Source organism: Thamnophis elegans, chromosome Z (genome assembly GCF_009769535.1).
Source record: "Thamnophis elegans isolate rThaEle1 chromosome Z, rThaEle1.pri, whole genome shotgun sequence".
NCBI lineage: Eukaryota > Metazoa > Chordata > Lepidosauria > Squamata > Colubridae > Thamnophis > Thamnophis elegans.
This window is the reverse complement of record NC_045558.1, coordinates 114,199,332-114,218,707: the sequence shown is the minus strand read 5'-3', so window position 1 is coordinate 114,218,707 and position 19,376 is coordinate 114,199,332. Positions and strand designations below refer to the sequence as shown.

Sequence of the window (19,376 nt, the reverse complement as noted above, 5' to 3'; positions counted from 1 at the left end):
AAAGAATTCTATTCTATTCTATTCTATTCTATTCTATTCTATTCTACGCTACTCTACTCTACTCTACTCTACTCTACTCTACTCTACTCTACTCTATTTCATTCCATTCCATCCCATCCCATTCTATTCTATTCCATTCCATTCCATTCCATTCCATTCCACTCCATTATCTTTAAATAATACATCAGTGGTATCATTTATAATCAGGTATTATCTGAAACCATAACATAATTCTTGGCAAAATATTCATAAAGATTCTCCCCAAAAGTGACAATTTAAATTTCTTTCATCTTAGTAAGTGCTTCTTAATTTCTATCAGTCATATTAGGGAGACCAGATAAGAAATTCAAACCCAGGAACGTAATTCTACTTTACTGTATATTAGCAGAATCTTGTAAGTATGAAAGTAAAATTCTCCTATTGACTTTTACAACTCAGGCCCTTCTGAATCTCTTACTCCACCCTGTATATAACTGTGGTCTATCCTAGCTCTTATCTGACTATTCCCTAGGCAGCAAATCTTGGCCTGGTCAAGCAATGACTTACTACATACCTACATCACCCTCCCACTCAGATTCATCTGCCTTTCTCAAGTTCTCAGGGGAAATGGTTATGGCCTCTGTCATTCCCATCTTCTCTCAGTTAACTCCCAAAATGGCACAAGGCATTCAGTAACTCCGCTGTGCCTACAGAGGTGGTTGCCACACCTTCATTGCGAATCTGATTGTCTCACTCAACCCCCAGCCCCCAAGCCTCTTGGTTATTTCTCAAGCCCTCTATTTGGTTGCTTCCATCTTCCCCAAGTTGATATCCCTAGGGTGTCATGTATCCCATAGAAAAAATCATTTCGCTCATCTTGGTCAATGCCTAAGTACTGGAAGGTTAGTAGTTACCAAGAATAAGTTTTGTTTGGGTATTGGTTATGAAAGCAGTGCACCAATTGTAGTACATGTACATCCATTGCTGCCTAGCATGGCTTCTCAAACTCTAGGTAACTTTCCAGTGTATCGAGTATTCAGGTCATTTCTCTCTGTGTTTAGTACCACCTTCATCTTGGAGTTTTCCTCCCTCTTCCATACATTTACCCATAGGGGAAAGGGAAGCCATCTGTGAACTCAGAATTCAGGGGACCACCACTTGCAGAAGTGAAGAGCGGTGGAATACATAGTGAACTTTCATTGATGCTGGCAATTTTAAATCAAATTCTACTGGGTTTATTTGCTTAGCAATTGGGAAAAGACCCAGATATGTTGAGTCTATTTTCTTAGACAGTTTTGTGGAAGTCACACACGCAAAAAAGCATCACATTCTCTTTTGCATATCTTTCACCTTCTCTCGGTTTGGCTGCATCATAAGATAAGATAAAATAATATAAGATGAGTTGAGAAGAGAAGAGAAGAGAAGAGAAGAGAAGAGAAGAGAAGAGAAGAGAAGAGAAGAGAAGAGAACCTTTATTGTCATTTTTCATTGTCAGCACACTGGCACACATTAAAAGTGAAATTCTGTTGCCTACTCTCAAAGGAAAATATACAGTATATCTATCCATACCCATAGATACAACACATATACCCATGCCATTACATACAGGAGAGAGAGGGGGGTAAGGGGGAGGGAGGGAGAGGTAGAGAGAGAGGGAGAGGGAGGGAGGGAGAATATTGATGCTGTACGGAACAAAACTGTAACTGAATCATTATTGCATTTTAGTAAGATGAAATATGTATGTATCTTTCTATGTATTGAGATGGTCTGTATTTATTTTGTTAATATTTATCTGTTTAACAAGCTCAATATTTTTCAAGACTTCACTAAAAGAGGTCATATGCCAGGAATCCCTACAAAGAAGGTACATTCTGATTCTGTAAATAGCTTAGAGAGGGCTGTAAAGAATTGTGAAGCAGTGTATGAGTTTAAATGCTATTGCTACTGCGATTTCTATTTCTATTCTGTTCAAAGTTGTATTAACTGGGAAATACAATTCCAGTAATACCTCCAATATAAACTTGGAAAATATACAGCATTGACAAAGTTAACAACATATATTCACAACATAAGTTTAACCAAAATCAAGCAAGGATGGCGTCCATATACTCAATATATCAATACATCAGAGCAAATACTATTAATTACAGTTTGATTTTTAAGATATAAATGTTTATAAACATTGTAAATAATGTGAAAATTATACAGAATATCAATAAAAACTTTTTCCTCACATTAAAGAATTAATTTATCTGAATTATCACAATTTCTAGTTTGGTATAAACAAATGGATTCAGCTATTCTATACATTTTATAATATTTTCTAATACAATATAAAAATTAACAAGAAAAAAATCTACAAAAAACCCACAAGGTGCATTCTGTTTAAATGGGGTTCTTTCTAGTTCAGCTGATCCTTGTTTCCTGTCTACATATGGAACTAGGTTACAAGTCTAGATGCATCGTAACACTCTCCTTTTTAAATAAAGATCCTAGCAACACATATACTCCTGATATACTTATCAAAGAAACAGAGAAAAAGAGTAGCTAATTTTAAAAGCTTCTTACAATCAATTGTTGATTTCTACAAATGTTACTGATATTTATTCAAATAAAATCATAACATGTGAAAATACTATTCTACAACTTGCTTCATACTCTACCTATATAGGACAACAGAGACCAATAGATAACCCTACTACATATAATATTTAATATTTAGTATTAAATTTAATATTAAATATTCCACTAAAAATGAGCAGAAATTTTTTTTTTTTACTAAATAAGTTGCTGAACATTTCCAAAGAGAAGAGAAAAAAATAAAATAAAAGTTTCATTTATTAAGAATTTCTCTTAATAAGTTGTTCCCTGTTGTTTAGCTCTGGCTTAAAAATAATTATATAACATTTGGGAAAATATATGCAGCCCAGCAATCCACCACTGGAAGTCAAAATAGAAAAAACCTCCACAGCCACCATGTATTTGCCTTTGGTGCTCAGGTAGGATGGAACAAAAGAGAGCCATACACTACAGAAGATTAGCATGCTAAATGTGAGACATTTGGCTTCATTGAAACTACTGGGAAGCTTCCTTGAGAAAAAAGCTACTGTGAAACTGGCGGCTGCCAGAAAGCCCATATAACCAAGAACACAGTAGAACATAGTAGCTGAGCCTTCATTGCACTGCATTATTATTTCCTCAGTTTCTGAATGGTTATCAACATCAGGGAAAGGGGGATATGTGAAGAGCCACACCATACAGATGCCTGTCTGAATCAGTGAACAAGTAAGAACAATGTAGGTGGCCAGGCCTTTTCCCACCCATTTCCTCATTCTGGATCCTGGCTTGGTGGCCATGAAAGCCAAAACCACAGTGATGGTCTTTGCTAGAACACAAGACACAGCCACTGAGAAGATGATGCCAAAGCTAATCTGTCTGAAGAGACATATTATATTGCCAGGTGCAGCAAGAAACTGCAGTGAGCAAAGGAAGCAGAGAAGGAGGGAGATGAGCAGAATGTAAGTCAGGTTTCGGTTATTGGCCTTGACAATGGGAGTATGGTGATATTTCAAAAATGTTGACAACACCAATATTGTGCAAAAAGAAAAAGAGAGAGCCAGAATAACTAGACTTCTTCCCATTGGTTCTTCATAGGATAAGAAAGATATTCTCTTTGGAATACATGAATCTTGGTCTTTGTTTGGATATTGGTCATCTGGACATTCAGAACAGTCATCCATATCTGTAAGAGGTTTTATTTTTTTTAAAAAAACCTAGTTTTATTCCTGTATTATAATTACATTATACTTTTTATTGTATATGATTTTTAGTGTCTTTCTTCTTTTTCCATGATTTCATCCGTGGCACCAATACTTTCAGCTGGTTTTTGTACTTATTGCTATCTTTCAACATTTGGTATACTGGTTAATGAATGAAAATTAAGAGATTAGTAATAAGTTCATTAATTGTTTAGGATAAACTTTACTTAATAGCATAGTTTTAATACCAAAAAATTTTTAGTATGACTTTATTAGGTGATCAAACATCAGTATTTACTGTATCTCTATCTATATTGTTTATATTCAAATTCTTTAATAAAAATTTGAATAGAAACAATGGTTCCACCACAAATCCGCGGTAGACTAAAGCGCGCTCGAAGAAAGCGCGTACGTGATGTCATCACAGCGTGACGAAAATGGCACGCTGTGAGAGGTAAACTTAAAATTAACACGTAAATCTAAACATAACCCCCCCAAACCTAACCCTAACCTTAACCCTAACCCTAACCCTTAACCTAACCCTAAACCTAACCCTTAACCTAACGCTAAACCTAACGCTAACCCTTAACCTAACCCTAACCCTAACCCTAACCCTAACCCTAACGCTTAACGTAACCCTAAACCTAACCCTAACCCTTAACCTAACCCTAACCCTAACCCTAAACCTAACCCTTACCTTTATGTGAATCGGCTTGCTTTAATTTAATTTTAATTTTAATTTAATTTATTTTTAATTTTATTTGTCGCGCTGCTGATGACGTCACGTACACGCTTTGATCGGGCACGCTTTAGTGGACCGCGGTTTTGACGGGTCACAAGAAACAATATACGTAGAGATAAAACTCTGAGTCTTCCATGCATGAAGAAGAATTTGATTGGACAGATTGAATAAATACTTAATATCCCAAGCCTACAATTAAATGAAAATATAATTGGTTTTTGGGAAGTAGAATTCCGAGATAGCTGATCAATTGTAGATAATATTCCCGTATTCCATATTTTCAGGTAGGTATGTGTGAAAAAAATAAAACCTTGACCCTAATAAATTTTATTTTTGCTCTTAATTCATAATGTTTGGAAGAGAATAACACTCATATACATGTGATGAGAGGCATGAGTGCATTTAATCGTCGGCTTTTCTATATTCACTTGAAAATTGTCTAGAAACCGTAACTGTTTCAAAATGCAACAGCCTATATGATTTTTGGCAGGCCCAGTTTTGCATATGTGTCTTCAAAATGGCTGCAAATTTTCTTCTGGATACAATTTAAGGTATTGGTTACTTTTAAAGCCTTATATGGCTTGAGATCAGGTTATCTGAAGGCCTGTCTCTCCCTACTTACATCCACCCAACCCACCAGAGCAGAAAGGCAGAAAATATTGTATCTCTCCTCTTTTAAGGAAGTACATTTAGTCGGATCCTAAAGAAGGGCCTTCTCCAAAGTGGTTCATTCACTTTGTAACATCATTCCCTAGGTCCTACTTTGACACTCTTTCACAAGGTCCCGAACATCTGGTTTTTTCAATTAGCTTGAGGATGCCAGAGTAGGATGGCATTCATCAAGATGATTGCTATTACCAAGGAGGTGATGGGGTTATAGGGTTTTATTATTGTATATTGAGGTTTTTCGTAAGGCACCCAAGGTCACTGACAGTGAGTGGGTGGCCATATAAATTTTCTAAATAAATAAAATAAATAGATAAATATTTTTTTCCTGAAGGCATTATAAGAGATTGGTTTGTCATTAAACTACTGAAAAGTCTCTCAAGTGTTTCCAGTCCCTTAAAGCAAATGTTGTAAAAGATATGTTGATGTGCTCTGTTTTATCAGTTGATATAGTAGGAAACCACGATGCTCAATTCAGGTGATACAATCCAAGGAAATTAAACTTCCCTTAATAACTCTTTCTCTTTTCTTTTTAAGAGAAAGTTGAGGGGAGAATTCTGTTAATAAATGCAGGAGGCCTTGACTTACAACTATTTATTTCACATGAGCATTATAATCAAAGTTATAATAGCCCTGAAAAAAGTGACATATGACCATTTTCATGCGTTTGACTGTAGCAGCATCCCCATGGATACATGATCAAAATTCAGATTCTTGGCAACTGGTTCACATTTATGACTCTTCCTATTTTCTAGGGTCATGTGATCCCCTTTTATGACTGTCTAACAAAGTCAACAGGCAAACCAGATTCACTTACTAACTGAACATTCATTTAACAACTATGGCAAGAAAGATCATAATATGGAGGAAAACTCACTTAATAACTGTCTCACAATTATCCATAAAAGAATATAACCCAAATTCCATACTTACATATTAATGGATCTGCTTGGTATATCCTGCAGTATTATAATATCTTATTTCATAATGTCTCTTACCAATCAGGCTTGACATCTTCCCTTTAGGACATGGAAGACAATCAAAGCAGCAAAATTGTTTCCCCTCCTGCTTTCTCCTGAGATTACCAGGGAGGCACCTCTTAGTACATAGAGAAGTAGGCAATGTCTGGCCCAGAAAGGGGGAAATATGTATATATTAGCATTCTTACAACTTATTTGCAAACAGAAAAAATTACTATAAAAAATCATATGGTTCTTGACTCTACAATTAAGAGGTAGTCAGTTTACCAAGCAATTGATATATCTTAAATCCATAAGCAGTAACAAGCAACTTTTAAATAAGTTCAAATCTCTCTGTAATGTGGAGTCCTTGGTCCTCTTGGAGCTTGGTTGTATTCTTAAAGTTGTTTACATACTCGATTAACTAATAACTCAAAACATATACTACAATTAAATCATAAAAACATTTTAAAACATTAAAAGTAAAAAAAAAAACATTCCTAATTTATGTAAGCTAGATATCTGTCTCATTAACAATATAGTCAGGGGATGGTTCTCTTGGTGAATGTAGCTCCCTGGACTCAAAAACATAACCAGTTTTTAAGAGCTTTATGAAGGGCTTGGTGCCATTGTAATATTGGGAGGATGTTCCACAGAAGAGGGGCCACCGCAGAAAAGCTAACTTTCTAATCTCTGTCAGCTGACATTGTTTGGCTGATGGAATGTACAGGATGGACCTCCAATTTTACCTGGCTGGTTGGTAGAAAAGACTATAAAAAAAAAATTCAGACACCTGGTTGAAAGCCATGTAGAGCTTTATAGATAACCACCAGAACCTTAAATTTCACCTGGGAACAAATTGACAATCAGTGTAGCTGACTCTGAGGAGTGAAATGTTTTACGTGTGCCAGGTATCAGTGACTTGTGGTCAGCTTTAGGCCTGGTGAGGCACTTTTTAGACTTGTGGACTTCAACTCCCAGAATTCCACAGCCAGGCATGCTCAGTTCCGATTTAAAGTGACAGCATTTTTCCCCCTTGCAAAATAAGTTTTCCCATTCTTTTTCTTCTCCCTGCCCCACCTTCCTCCCTCTCTCCCTCCCTCCCCCCTCTCTCAAACAGACATACGGACACAGAGAACTTTGATCTCTCTCTCATTCACTCACTCTCAAACACAAACACAGAAGTTGGATTGGATATATTTTCCAAAGGCTTGAAAGTAGCTCCTCTGCCATACCCCCCCTTCCCCTGCTGCCTTCCGATCAAACTTTTTGAATTCCTCCCCTCCTCACCACTCCCCCCCCCCACAAACCTTTTCCAGCTGTTTTAGGGACAATTTCAACTCTGCTTCTCCCTGCCCTGCCCTCCACTCCCCTCATGAAAGGCCAGAGCTCTGTCATACTGAACTAGTTGCTCCCAGAGAACTCTAAAAAGCCTCTAAAAATGCCCTTTACAGGAGACGAGAGAATACGTGCCTCATTTGCATAAGGAATTTTTTGCTTGTTAACCCTTGCTTAACTCTTAAAAGGTGAAGAATTCCTTATGCAAAAGAGGCCCCTAGTTCTCTGGCCTCCTCCTATGGTTAACACAAAGCACTGTTCCAAGTCACTGTGATTCTGGCAGCAACTACCTTGGCTTTAATTATTTTTTAAAAAAATCTTTAAAATTCTTTTTCTTTTCTTCATGACTGGTGAGGCCACACCTCCCTTGCCTCTAGTGACTGCACGTCCCTGCCAGATATATAGAACCTGTTATTACTATCTTGACCCATTCCAGTCTGGCTTCAGGCCTGGCTACAGCACAGAAACCGCTTTGGTCGCATTGACCGATGACCTCTGGAGAGCCAGGGATGGAGGCCACGCCTCCATCCTGGTTCTCCTTGACCTCTCAGCGGCTTTCGATACCATCGACCATGGTATCCTTCTGCGACGACTGCGGGAGGTGGGGGTGGGAGGCACTGTTTTGCGGTGGTTCTCCTCTTACCTCTCGGACAGGTCACAGTCGGTGTTAGTTGAAGGGCAGAGATCAACCCCTAGGCCCCTAAAATATGGGGTGCCGCAGGGTTCGGTCCTGTCCCCCCTACTTTTCAACATCTACATGAAACCGCTGGGCGAGATCATTCGGCGGCACGGGATAAAATACCACCAGTATGCGGACGATACCCAGTTGTATCTGTCCGCCCCGTGCCAACTCAATGAAGCGGTGGAAGTGATGAACCAGGGACTTGAAGCTGTTCGTGACTGGATGAGGGCTAACAAACTCGTGCTCAACCCAGATAAGACCGAGTGGCTGTTGTGTTTTCCTCCCACCAATTTGGCTAGTATTCCATCTCTCAGGCTGGGGGGTCAAATATTACGCCCCTCAGACAGGGTCCGCAACTTGGGAGTCCTCCTGGACCCACAGCTGACTTTCAAACATCACTTGTCAGCTGTGACCAGGGGGGCATTTGCCCAGGTTCGCCTGGTTCACCAGTTGCACCCCTACCTGAACCGGGAGGCCCTCACAACAGTCACTCGTGCCCTTGTGACCTCTAGGCTGGAATACTGCAATGTGCTCTACATGGGGCTGCCCTTGAAGAGTATTCGGCGACTTCAGCTAGTCCAGAATGCAGCCGCGCGAGTGATTGTGGGTGCACCTCGTTTCGCCCACATAACACCTATCCTCCGCGAGCTGCACTGGCTACCTGTTGATCTCCGGGTACGCTTCAAGGTGCTACTTATCACCCATAAAGCCCTCCATGGTAGTGGATCTGGATACTTGAGAGACCGCCTACTGCCAATTACCTCCACACGACCTATTAGATCTCACCGGTTAGGCCTCCTCCGAGTTCCATCTGCCGGTCAATGTCGACTGGCAACTACGTGGAGGAGAGCCTTCTCGGTGGCAGCTCCGACCCTGTGGAACGATCTCCCCGTGGAAATTCGTACCCTCACCACCCTCCAGACCTTCCGCACAGCCCTCAGAACTTGGCTATCCCGTCAGGCCTGGGGTTAGGACTACATCCCGCCCGAATAGTATGAATGTTGTGTTCTTAATTATGTATTTGTCTTATATGTTAAAAGTCTGTCTCCCCTTCCACTCTTTTAAGTTGTAAGCCGCCCTGAGTCCCCCCAGGGAAAAGGGCGGCATATAAATAAACTTTAAATTCAAAATAAATAAAAATTACCCGTGCAGCTGCATTCTGCACCAGTTGAAGTTTCCAAATGGTCTTCAAGGGCAGAACCTCGTAGAATGTGTTACAGTAGTCTAATCTAGAGGTTACAAGGGCATGAATTACTTTGATCAGGGCCTCATGGTCCAGGTATGGATGCAACTGGTGCAACACTCAAATGTGTGCAAAGGCCCTCCTGGCCACTGCTGCCTCCTCTTCCCTCGGTGACATTGCTTACAATTTTTTTCCAGATTTATGCCACTTCAAAATCATCATACCCAACTTTACAACCTTTGTAACAACTGCAGTTGTTAAGTGAATTAAACAGTCATTAAGTATATCCAACATTGAATGCTTCTCAGAATCTATCTGGCAAAGTCACAAATGATATTCACATGACCCTAGGATGCCGCAACGATCATAATTATATCTCAGTTTCCCAGCATCCAAATTTTGATGACAATTGTCAGGAATGTTTCAATGATAAGTGTGAAGATCCGTCATAAATTACATTTTTCAGTGCCATTGTAACTTTGAATAGTCACTAAATGAATAGCTGTAAATCAAGGACAAACAGATATTAAATAACATCCAGATATAATTATCTGCATTCACCAACCTACTTGGTTGAAAGTTTTGTGCCAGATGATGGCTTCATCATGAATGATGAGCTTTTTGCCCTCAGATGTCCAGGGATTCAGTTTCCCAACTTTCATTCGATGGAAGGACTGGTTGGGGAATGTGACCCAGTTTATAACATCAAATCCTACTATCAATTCCCTCTGCTGATCAAACAAAATCTCATCTCCAACACTGTTATTAAATGAAATGCTTTTTAGAAACTGGTGGAGCTGAATATCAAATAATACATAAGAAATGGTCATAATGTCAATAATGAGTAAAAAATTCCTAATATGTAACAGCATCTCATTAAGAGATGTCCAATATTCTGATATTGGACATTATATTTTTTCCTGAATACATTGCAATTTTCTTAAAGATTCCATATTCATCTAAAAATGGTCTCAAAATAGTCTACAATTCCCTGTCACTTTTTATTTAATGCAGATCAAAAGAAACATTTTCTGCCTTCCAATAGAAACCTAATTAGAATTGAGAATCTGGAATAATTTCTGAAAGTATGGGTGGCTTGGGTTGAAAGGGCTCACTGTCTTCTAAGAAGCTTCACAGAAGATTATAAGAAGCTTAAGGAGACTTGATGCGCATCAAGAATACATTAGATCTTACTTTTCATGAGTGCAACTTGCTATTAGAAGATTTTAACCTTTCAGATTATGAATGGACTAACATCATGTTATTCAGAGATATTCATACATAGAAGGAATGTCGTAAGGTTTTAGCTTGGGTATAGCTTTTTTTCTTTTTGGCATCAAGTTTTAGAATGTGTTGGAGATCTTCTTAAAATCAAATACCACAAAATAGTCCACATATAGTGTGGAAAAATGTCCTTTTGAATTTATTTTCAATGTATTCTTTTTCCTAATGTGCATGATATTTTTGTCTTGATTTTATTATTTTACATAGTCTCCTTTTTCTTACTGGCATTTTCATTGTATTTCATTAAATTAATGAAAACAATGTTGGACATCTTTTTTGTTTCAGAGATAGGAAAAACTACAATTTCTGTCTCCTGAAATGTGCAGAAATTTTTAGTAAGTTTGTATGTCTATCAAATTGTACTGGAAGTCATAATATAATAAATCTAATGCCAATTTATTCACTATGCATATATAAAGAGTATGGATAGATTAAAGGATGAGAGCTCAAGTCTATACCTGCCATGAATTCTGAGTCTGAAGATTTAATTTTCCTCTCCACAGGTTTCTTTTCTGTTTTTCTTTAATCTGCAGGGCATGTAAAGTATGTGCTATAACATACACTGCATTGTATATATTGTAACTGTGTCCAGTCATGCTCATTTCAAAAAAAGCACTCGGGATGTCCTCCAATTTCTCCTTCAGAGTACAGAGGTCACCATCATTGTCATTCACCAAGGGACTGGGGAAGGAACAGTCAAATGCATGTACCCACACATCTTTGATAAAGCCATCTTCTTTTGATGAGAAATGGTCCCTTGCCTGAACAAAATGTTGAAATCCAGGAATTTCATTGGAATGAACTGAACAGGACAGGGACCCATGAATATCTCTAATATCCCAGCTCTTTTGGTAAAACACTGATGAAACATCCATCTGGGAGGCCATGATCCACACCTTACCTTTAGGCTCTAGGGACACTAGTTCCATTTTTGGAAGCTGCAGCAGTAACCTCAAATGCAGAAGTGTTCTTTCATAGACAATCACTGCTTTGGCTTTGCTGTTCATTGAAAAATAATATGTTTCTGTTAGCCATTCTAGATCATCAGAAAAGCTGCTGATATAAATCGGTCTTATCTTTTTTAGGAAGGCAATACAAATGCCATGAAGAGGAAAGAGTGAAAATGTCATTCTCACAAATCTTCCATTATCATCTTCTTTTGCAAGAATCCCAACCCAGGTCCATCCAAAGTGCAAAAGCAGATAACACAAACCTTTGTATTCATAACTTTCATTAGGGACCATTTGATAGAAGGAAAAAGATTCACTTTGATCTGGCATCTCCGGATATGACCCATATATTATCTATAATGATAATGATAATGATAATGATAATGATAATGATAATGATAATGATAATGATAATGATAATGATAATGATAATGATAATGATAATGATAATGATAATGATAATGATAATGATAATGATAATGACAATAATTACATTTAAAACAGTTAAAATTGACAAAATCACCATCAGTCAAATGCAAAAAGCCGCACTGCTTGGATCTGCATGCATATTAAGAAAATACGTTACAACGTCCTAGGCCCCTGGGTGGGGCCCGACTAGTAACCAATGCCAAATCCGGCGAAACAACTGGCTGCTGTGATACAATCGTATAATAATAATAATAATAATAATAATAATAATAATAATAATAATAATAAAACCCAACAGAGTTAGGAAAATTTTGAAATCTAAATTGAATGGTGGAAATACAATCAAGGCCATAAATACCTGGGCAATACCAGTTATAAGATACACAGCTGGCATAGTTAACTGGACACAAGCTGATTTGGACCTTTTGGACCGAAAAACCAGGAAACTAATGACAATGCACTACAGTTTACATCCACGTGGTGATACTGATAGACTATATCTGCCCCGAAAATCAGGTGGCAGAGGATTATTACAAGTGAAGCAAACAGTTGAAGAAGAAAAACATGCACTGGCTGATTATTTAAAAGAAAGTCACGAACATCTATTAATCGAAGTAAAGAACAAAAATCTACTGAAGGCCCAACAGACGAAACAAGAATACAGAAAAGATGTGATAAAATCAAGAATGGAGAGTGGGCAGAACAAACCACTGCATGGTCAATTTCTGGAAAAAATAAAAGATAAAGTGGACAGAGAACAAACTTGGTTATGGTTAACAACAGGTACATTAAAGAAAGAAACAGAGTCACTAATCCTGGCTGCGCAAGAACAAGCTATCCGCACAAATGCCATTAAGGCCAAAATCGAAAAATCCTCTGATGATGCCAAATGCAGACTTTGCAAAGAAGCTGACGAAACTGTTGATCACATACTCAGCTGCTGTAAAAAAATCGCGCAGACTGATTATAAATTGCGGCACAATTCAGTAGCACAAATGATCCATTGGAATTTGTGCAAAAATTATAATATTAAAACAGCAACAAACTGGTGGGAACATCAGCCTGAAAAAGTAACCGAAAATCAGATGGTCAAGATCTTGTGGGATTTCCGTATACAAACCGACAAAATACTGGCGCATAATACACCAGACATCACACTGGTTGAGAAAAATAAGGTCACAATCATAGACATCGCAATACCAGGTGATAGCAGGGTCGCCGAGAAGGAACATGAAAAAATCGCAAGATACCAGGACTTAAAAATCGAAATTCAACGACTATGGCACAAACCAGCAGTGGTAATTCCAGTGGTAATTGGCACACTGGGTGCTATTCCAAAAGCACTGGAATTACATTTAAAACAGTTAAAAATTGACAAAATCACCATCAGTCAAATGCAAAAAGCTGCACTGCTTGGATCTGCACGCATATTACGAAAATACGTTACGACGTCCTAGGCCCCTGGGTGGGGCCCGACTAGTAACCAATGCCAAATCCGGCGAAACAACTGGCCGCTGTGATACAATTGTACAATAATAATAATAATATGAAACAAACCAGCTGATCTATGCAGCAGCCTTCATAATCACCAAAGAATTGGGTTTGAAAATACAAAAGAATCAAAGAGGCAAGAAGAGGAAGCCTAAATGTAAAATTTGGTTGGAAATGAAGATCAAAAAATTTTGTGGAGACTTGAGCAACTTGAAGAACCAAAGGCAAGCTCAGCTAAAAAAACAAGCAGGTCAAAAGCAGCCTGGAAGTAAGATACAATTTGGAGAATAAAGAGATTTCGATAGTAATTGAAGACCTGAAGCAGAGGGTTGTTGCCATTGCTCAAAAGATCAAAAGGTATGAAAACCGTGTAACTCAATTCAAGGAAAACTCACAGTTTAGAGAAAATCAGCACCAGTTTTATAAAAGCTTAGAAAGTGGAGATGGAGTAACAACAAATGAAAAGCCTGATAAAGAAAAACCTCTGAAATTCTGGAAGAATTTGTGGGAAAACAACAAGAAGCACAACAGAAATGCAAAACGGATCAAACAGATTGAGGATTCTATTAAAGTGCATAAAATGGAAGATGTGAAAATAACAAAAGAAGTGGTCCAAAGACAGTCAAGAAAAGTGAAGAACTGGAGTTCACCTGAACCAGATGAGTTACATGGCTTCTGGTTAAAGGCACTTACAAGTGTGCACAAAAGATTGACAGCCCAAATGAACCAGATCTTAAAAACACCTGAAAATCATGAATGGATGACAACTAGAAGGACATTTTTGATCCAAATAGATAAAGGAAAAGGAAAGGTCCCTGGAAATAGTAGGCCAATCACCTTTTTGCCAACAACATACAAGCTCCGTACTGGTATCATTGCAAACCAAATTTATGGATACTTGGAAAGAAATAACTAGCTTCCTGTAGAACAGAAAGGATGCTGCAAAAATTCAAGAGAAACAAAGGACCAACTGCTGATTGACAAGCTAATCCTAAAGAATTCAAAGTAAAGACAAACCAACCTGTTCATGGCTTGGATAGACTATAAGAAAGCATTTGATTCAGTTCCCCATAGCTGGATCAAGAAATACTTGAAAATCTTTGGCTTCAGCAGCAACATACAAAAATTCATGGAAACTTCAATGAACTTCTGGAAAAGGAAGCTTATAGCTAATGAAGAAGAACTGGGAGAAGTTGAAATTAAACAAGACATGTTCCAGGCGATTCCCTTTCACCCCTACTTTTTATACTCTCAATGCTACCACTGACAATCATTTTGAAGAAGATGAACTGTGGATACGAACTTGCAAAGAAAGGACTGAAAATTTTGCACTTGGTGTACATGGATGATTTGAAGCTGTTTGGTAAAACAAAAGCTGAACTGAATTTAGTAATTAAAAACACAAAATAATTTAGCCAAGACATGGGTATGCTGTTTGGAATTGACAAATGTGCAACAATGGCAACCAAAGCAGGCAAGGTCATAGAAAATGATGGAATAGAACTTGAGAATGAAGAAATGATAAAGGCATTAAAACCAGAAGAAGTCTAGTAATAATAATAATAAATGAAGCTTTCTAAAGACAACTAAATCAAAAGCTGACTATAAGAAATAAGTAATTGAGAAGCGAGATGAAAATTGGAAAAACAAAGCTATGCATAGCCAATACTTGAAAAATATTGAAGGCAAAGCTGCCCAAAAGCTATCTTGGAACTGGTTAAGATCAGAAGCACTGACAAAAGAAACAGAAGGCTTTATTTTAGCAGCTCAAAAACAACCCTTAGCCACAAACTGCATGAAAGCAAAAATTCAACATGTTACCACTCACAGAAAATGTCGCTTCTGTAATGAGAAAGATGAGACAGTCGACCACCTGACCAGTGGGTGTAGCAAAATTTCACAAACTGACTACCTACAACGCCATGGCTGCGTTTCTAAGATCATTCACTGGAAATTTTGTCAAAAGTTTGGATTTGAGTACAGCAAAAACCACTGGGAACATCAGGTTCAGAAGGTTTTAGAGAATGAGAAAGTCAAGATTTTGTGGGACTTCAGAATTCAGACTGACAGGCACTTGGCCCACAATACACCTGACATAAGAATAGTTGAAAAGAAAAAAGTATGGTTCATTGACATTGCAATACCTGCAGATGCACAAATTGAAGATGAACAGCAAGAAAAAAATCACAAAGTACTAAGACTTGCAAATTGAAGTTGAGCGGCTGTGGAAAAAGAAATCATGTGTTGTCCCGATTGTAATTGGAGCCCTTGGAGCAATACCTAAAGGGCTACCTTGCTATTTGGAAATTTTAAATTTATCAGACTTGAACATTCTGATTCTACAAAAAAACACTCTACTTGGAACAGCTTATATCCTCTGACGTTACCTTCACAGTTCCTAGGTCTTTGGTTAGGACTTGAGCTGTTGAGCTACCAACCAGTCCCAAAGGCCGTGAATCTCACCAAAGATTAACCAAATAATAGTAATATGTAATAGTTGTCATCGGGGCACTTGGACCATGTCCAAGAATTTTATAAGATACATCAACGGAACTGCAAAAAACGGTGCTACTCGGAACATCTTATATTTTAAGAAGGTACTTAGTTGATACCTAGGATGCTTGCAGAAAACCGTATCAACCGTTAGCACCAGTCAATGTGATGTCTTTTTGAATATTCAGTTGTCTGAGTGTCATGTTTAATGAATAAAGTATAATAAATTAGTAATTAGTAATTAATGTTTAATGATGATTGGTGATTAATAATTAGTAAAATTAGAAATTTGGAGAATGGAAGGAAATTACTATTTTTTTCCCATAGAAATAAATAACTGATGGACTAAACCTTCCCAAAATTTAAGTTTAAATGAAAAATTTAAAAGATTTTCATTTTATACAAAAATTAAAATTGAATTTTGCATTATATCCAGAGGCATTTTATCCTGTTTTTTTGTAATAAAAAATTATCAGGAGGCTACCTTTTGAGGATAAAATCTTTAAGTGGAAGAGAAAAAAATGAGAGAAATATCTTCAGGTATTATTATTTAAGTAATAAGGGTTTTTTTTTCTTAGCTTTTCTCTAAGGAAAAATATTTTATTATATCTGTTACAAATATATGTGATTTATGAACTTTGTAAAAAGTGATTTTGCATATGTGAATAGTTCCCCTTTTAAATAAATATCCTTAATTCACTGAATATTTTATGATTGCACCATGGACCATTTAATTTCATTTTAAAAAAATGTTTTATTACTATATGCTTTATTCGCTTTATGAAGGATAGATATATAATGTTTCCAAGTTACAGAAATGTAAAAAGATCAAATATTGCATAATATAATCTAATGATTCATTACAACCCCTACCTGTGGAACTTTGTAGGTTTTCAAGATATCTCCCAATAAAAGAGAAGTTTCAGAATAAAGAGCTCCAATGACTGCGACCAAGTTGTTCTGGAAGCCACATTTATAATTTGGGATCAGTCTCTTTAATGGTGAAAAAAGTTTCATTGTGGCATGATAAGTCCATGTTCCATCATAGCTGTCAAAAATATTGAAGCCCAAGGAGATGTTGGGCAAGATTTGAGGATTTTCATTGATCTCTTTTACAGCAAATATTAAAGCTAAAATATGCTGATAAAACTTAGGCTGAATCCTGCAATTAAAAAGCATTATAAGAGGTATTCTGTATCTAACAAAAAGTATTGTGACAAATGTATCATCTATTAAATTATTCTGTTCTTGAATGCAGTGCTTGATCTGTCTTGCCAATGGAATAAACTTTATCACAACAGCACAATGTCTCTCAAATTGTGACATGGTGGACTGACACCAGATCAGTTCACATTTCTCATAATATTGCCTGACTCATTTTCTGGTTTATGCCATTTTTGGGTTCTACACTGTTTGTTGTTTTCTTTTGTTTTTGTAATTCTAGAAGCTGAAGAGAAAGACATGCATTTTGAAGTCCTATAGTCTTTCTCAGCTAATAATATTTTCTGCCTCTTCTGACATTTTGAGGTCAACCCAATGAAATGATGGCTGCAAGACGATTCAGAAGACTTTGGAAGATGGAGACATAATTAAAATATTTGCCATGTGAAGGTACCAGATAAGGTCATTAAATCTTTATTTTTATAGAGAGAGAGAGGTATGCCATCTTATTGTTACTGAGCTATAAATGATTTTAAGAACCTATATTAATCTGACAGGGAATACATACTTTAGGTTATTAAAATACACTTTAATGTTTAACAAATATATATATATATATTACTGCATAAGATGCCTCTCAAGATGGTATATAATGTAAATAAAAAAACATGGTTATAATATTTAGAACTAAAATATTTTATCAAGTTTCAGCACATCTTAAATCTTCCCTGTGATAAAAAATGAATTCTTTTTTCATGGTAAAAATTGCCATTTTCTTCAAAATTGTTATTCCAATACCAAATCCAATCAGTTAATTAAGTTAGAAAAACTTCAATTAGCAAACGCATGGTTTAATCTGTTTCTATGTTGTAATAATAAATCAGATAATTTAATTCTTCCCAGAAATCCAGTGAAAATGAATAAGAATAAAAAGAATCACCATCTCATTAATGATTAACCTGGAAAATTTACGTATTTCACCCCATACCTAATTCTATTGCTTTGGGGGATTATTATTCCAGAATACAATCTGGAATACTAATCATTATTATAGAAAAATCTTACATGGGTTCTCTTATAAATGAATGGTGGGGATTTTTAGAAAAGGTAGCTGGATCTGGAGGCATGAAGACAAGAGAAGTAATAGCACCCATGATGAGGTCACCGGACTGGAAATAATTGTGAAGAATAGGGAGAGGATCATTAACCTTGCAATTTTTCATGTCAGACTTGTAAATCATTGCAGTCAAGAATAGGAACAAAGCAATCAGCATCATTATGGCAGATATATGTCCACAATAGAATTGGTTGTATAAAGTTTCAGAATCTTCAAGGTTACATAACAAGGAACTATGCAGTCACCCACTCCTCACAATGCTCAATTTCTTCTGAAACTCTGAAAACAAGTCCTAATAGTCCAGGAACTATTCTGACAGCATTTCACTATAACTAGACTAGCTCCAAATGGGAACTGCCAGAGATTTTATGTACTGCTCATAAACACTAAATTTTGTTCTTGCTATTGCATAAATATTACATATAAGGGCTTTAAGTACAACCATAATTCAGAATTAATAATAATGCTGCTAATTATATATGGAGAAAAAATAGCAATAATTACATTTTTATTTCTCTATAGTATTGTGGAAAAAAGTTTTCTCATGTGTAAATACTTATTATTTCAATCTGCTTAATAAACACCATTTTCAAGGAACCAACTTCAAAAAAATCCATTTAGGAATGAAAGAACATTTTTTTTGAGGGAAAGAGAGAACTTTCCTTCTTTTTAGCAAATATACTGAGTATTAAGTCAGAATGTCCAGAGATGGTTTTGTCTCCAATTGGGGTGCAATTTCAGAACAAAGTTAATGAATGTAGAGGTTCAGGACCCTTCAATGGGAACATGTGCTTAAAAACAATTCTAATTTTTAAGGTGCTTGACAGATAGTCATTGTAAAACAGTTTTGGTTTCTAGATTAAATGGAAAGTTATCCCTTTAATTACTTCTATACTAAGCTCATGCTGTTTTCAGAAAGCCACTATTCTACAATAATTGGCAACCAGTAATAAAAGATACAAATTAGTCCAAAAAAGGATCATGTTACTGATATCCATTCTTTTAAGCAAATCTGTTTGCTTAAAGCTACCATACCTTTCATGGCAACACTATGACTAGGCCAAATAACATTGTTAAGCTCTCTGGATAAAATCCAGCAGAAACTACTTAAGACAATCAACTTGGTGTGTTTAGAGCAACATTA

General features: G+C 36.7%; 1 protein-coding gene across 1 annotated transcript; it reads right to left on the bottom strand.

The window, feature by feature from the left end:
• Window positions 1-2,819: 2,819 nt before the first annotated feature.
• On the bottom strand, window positions 2,820-18,269 carry LOC116521550 (vomeronasal type-2 receptor 26-like). The gene is made up of 6 exons (XM_032236208.1): window positions 18,181-18,269; window positions 16,828-17,116; window positions 11,050-11,895; window positions 9,877-10,104; window positions 6,144-6,270; window positions 2,820-3,721 (listed from the first exon to the last, which is right to left on the bottom strand). The coding sequence occupies exons 1-6, from the start codon at window positions 18,267-18,269 to the stop codon at window positions 2,820-2,822; spliced, it is 2,481 nt and encodes an 826-aa protein (XP_032092099.1).
• Between the last annotated feature and the right edge of the window lie 1,107 nt (window positions 18,270-19,376).

Coding starts and splice junctions, on each gene's coding strand:
- LOC116521550 (XM_032236208.1), bottom strand. CDS start 18,269: ATGGGTGCTATTACTTCTCTTGTCTTCATGCCTCCAGATCCAGCTACC. Junction 17,117..18,180: donor TCATTTATAAGAGAACCCAT/GTAAGATTTTTC, acceptor TTTTAATTGCAG/GATTCAGCCTAAGTTTTATC. Junction 6,271..9,876: donor GGCACAAAACTTTCAACCAA/GTAGGTTGGTGA, acceptor TTTCTGGGCCAG/ACATTGCCTACTTCTCTATG.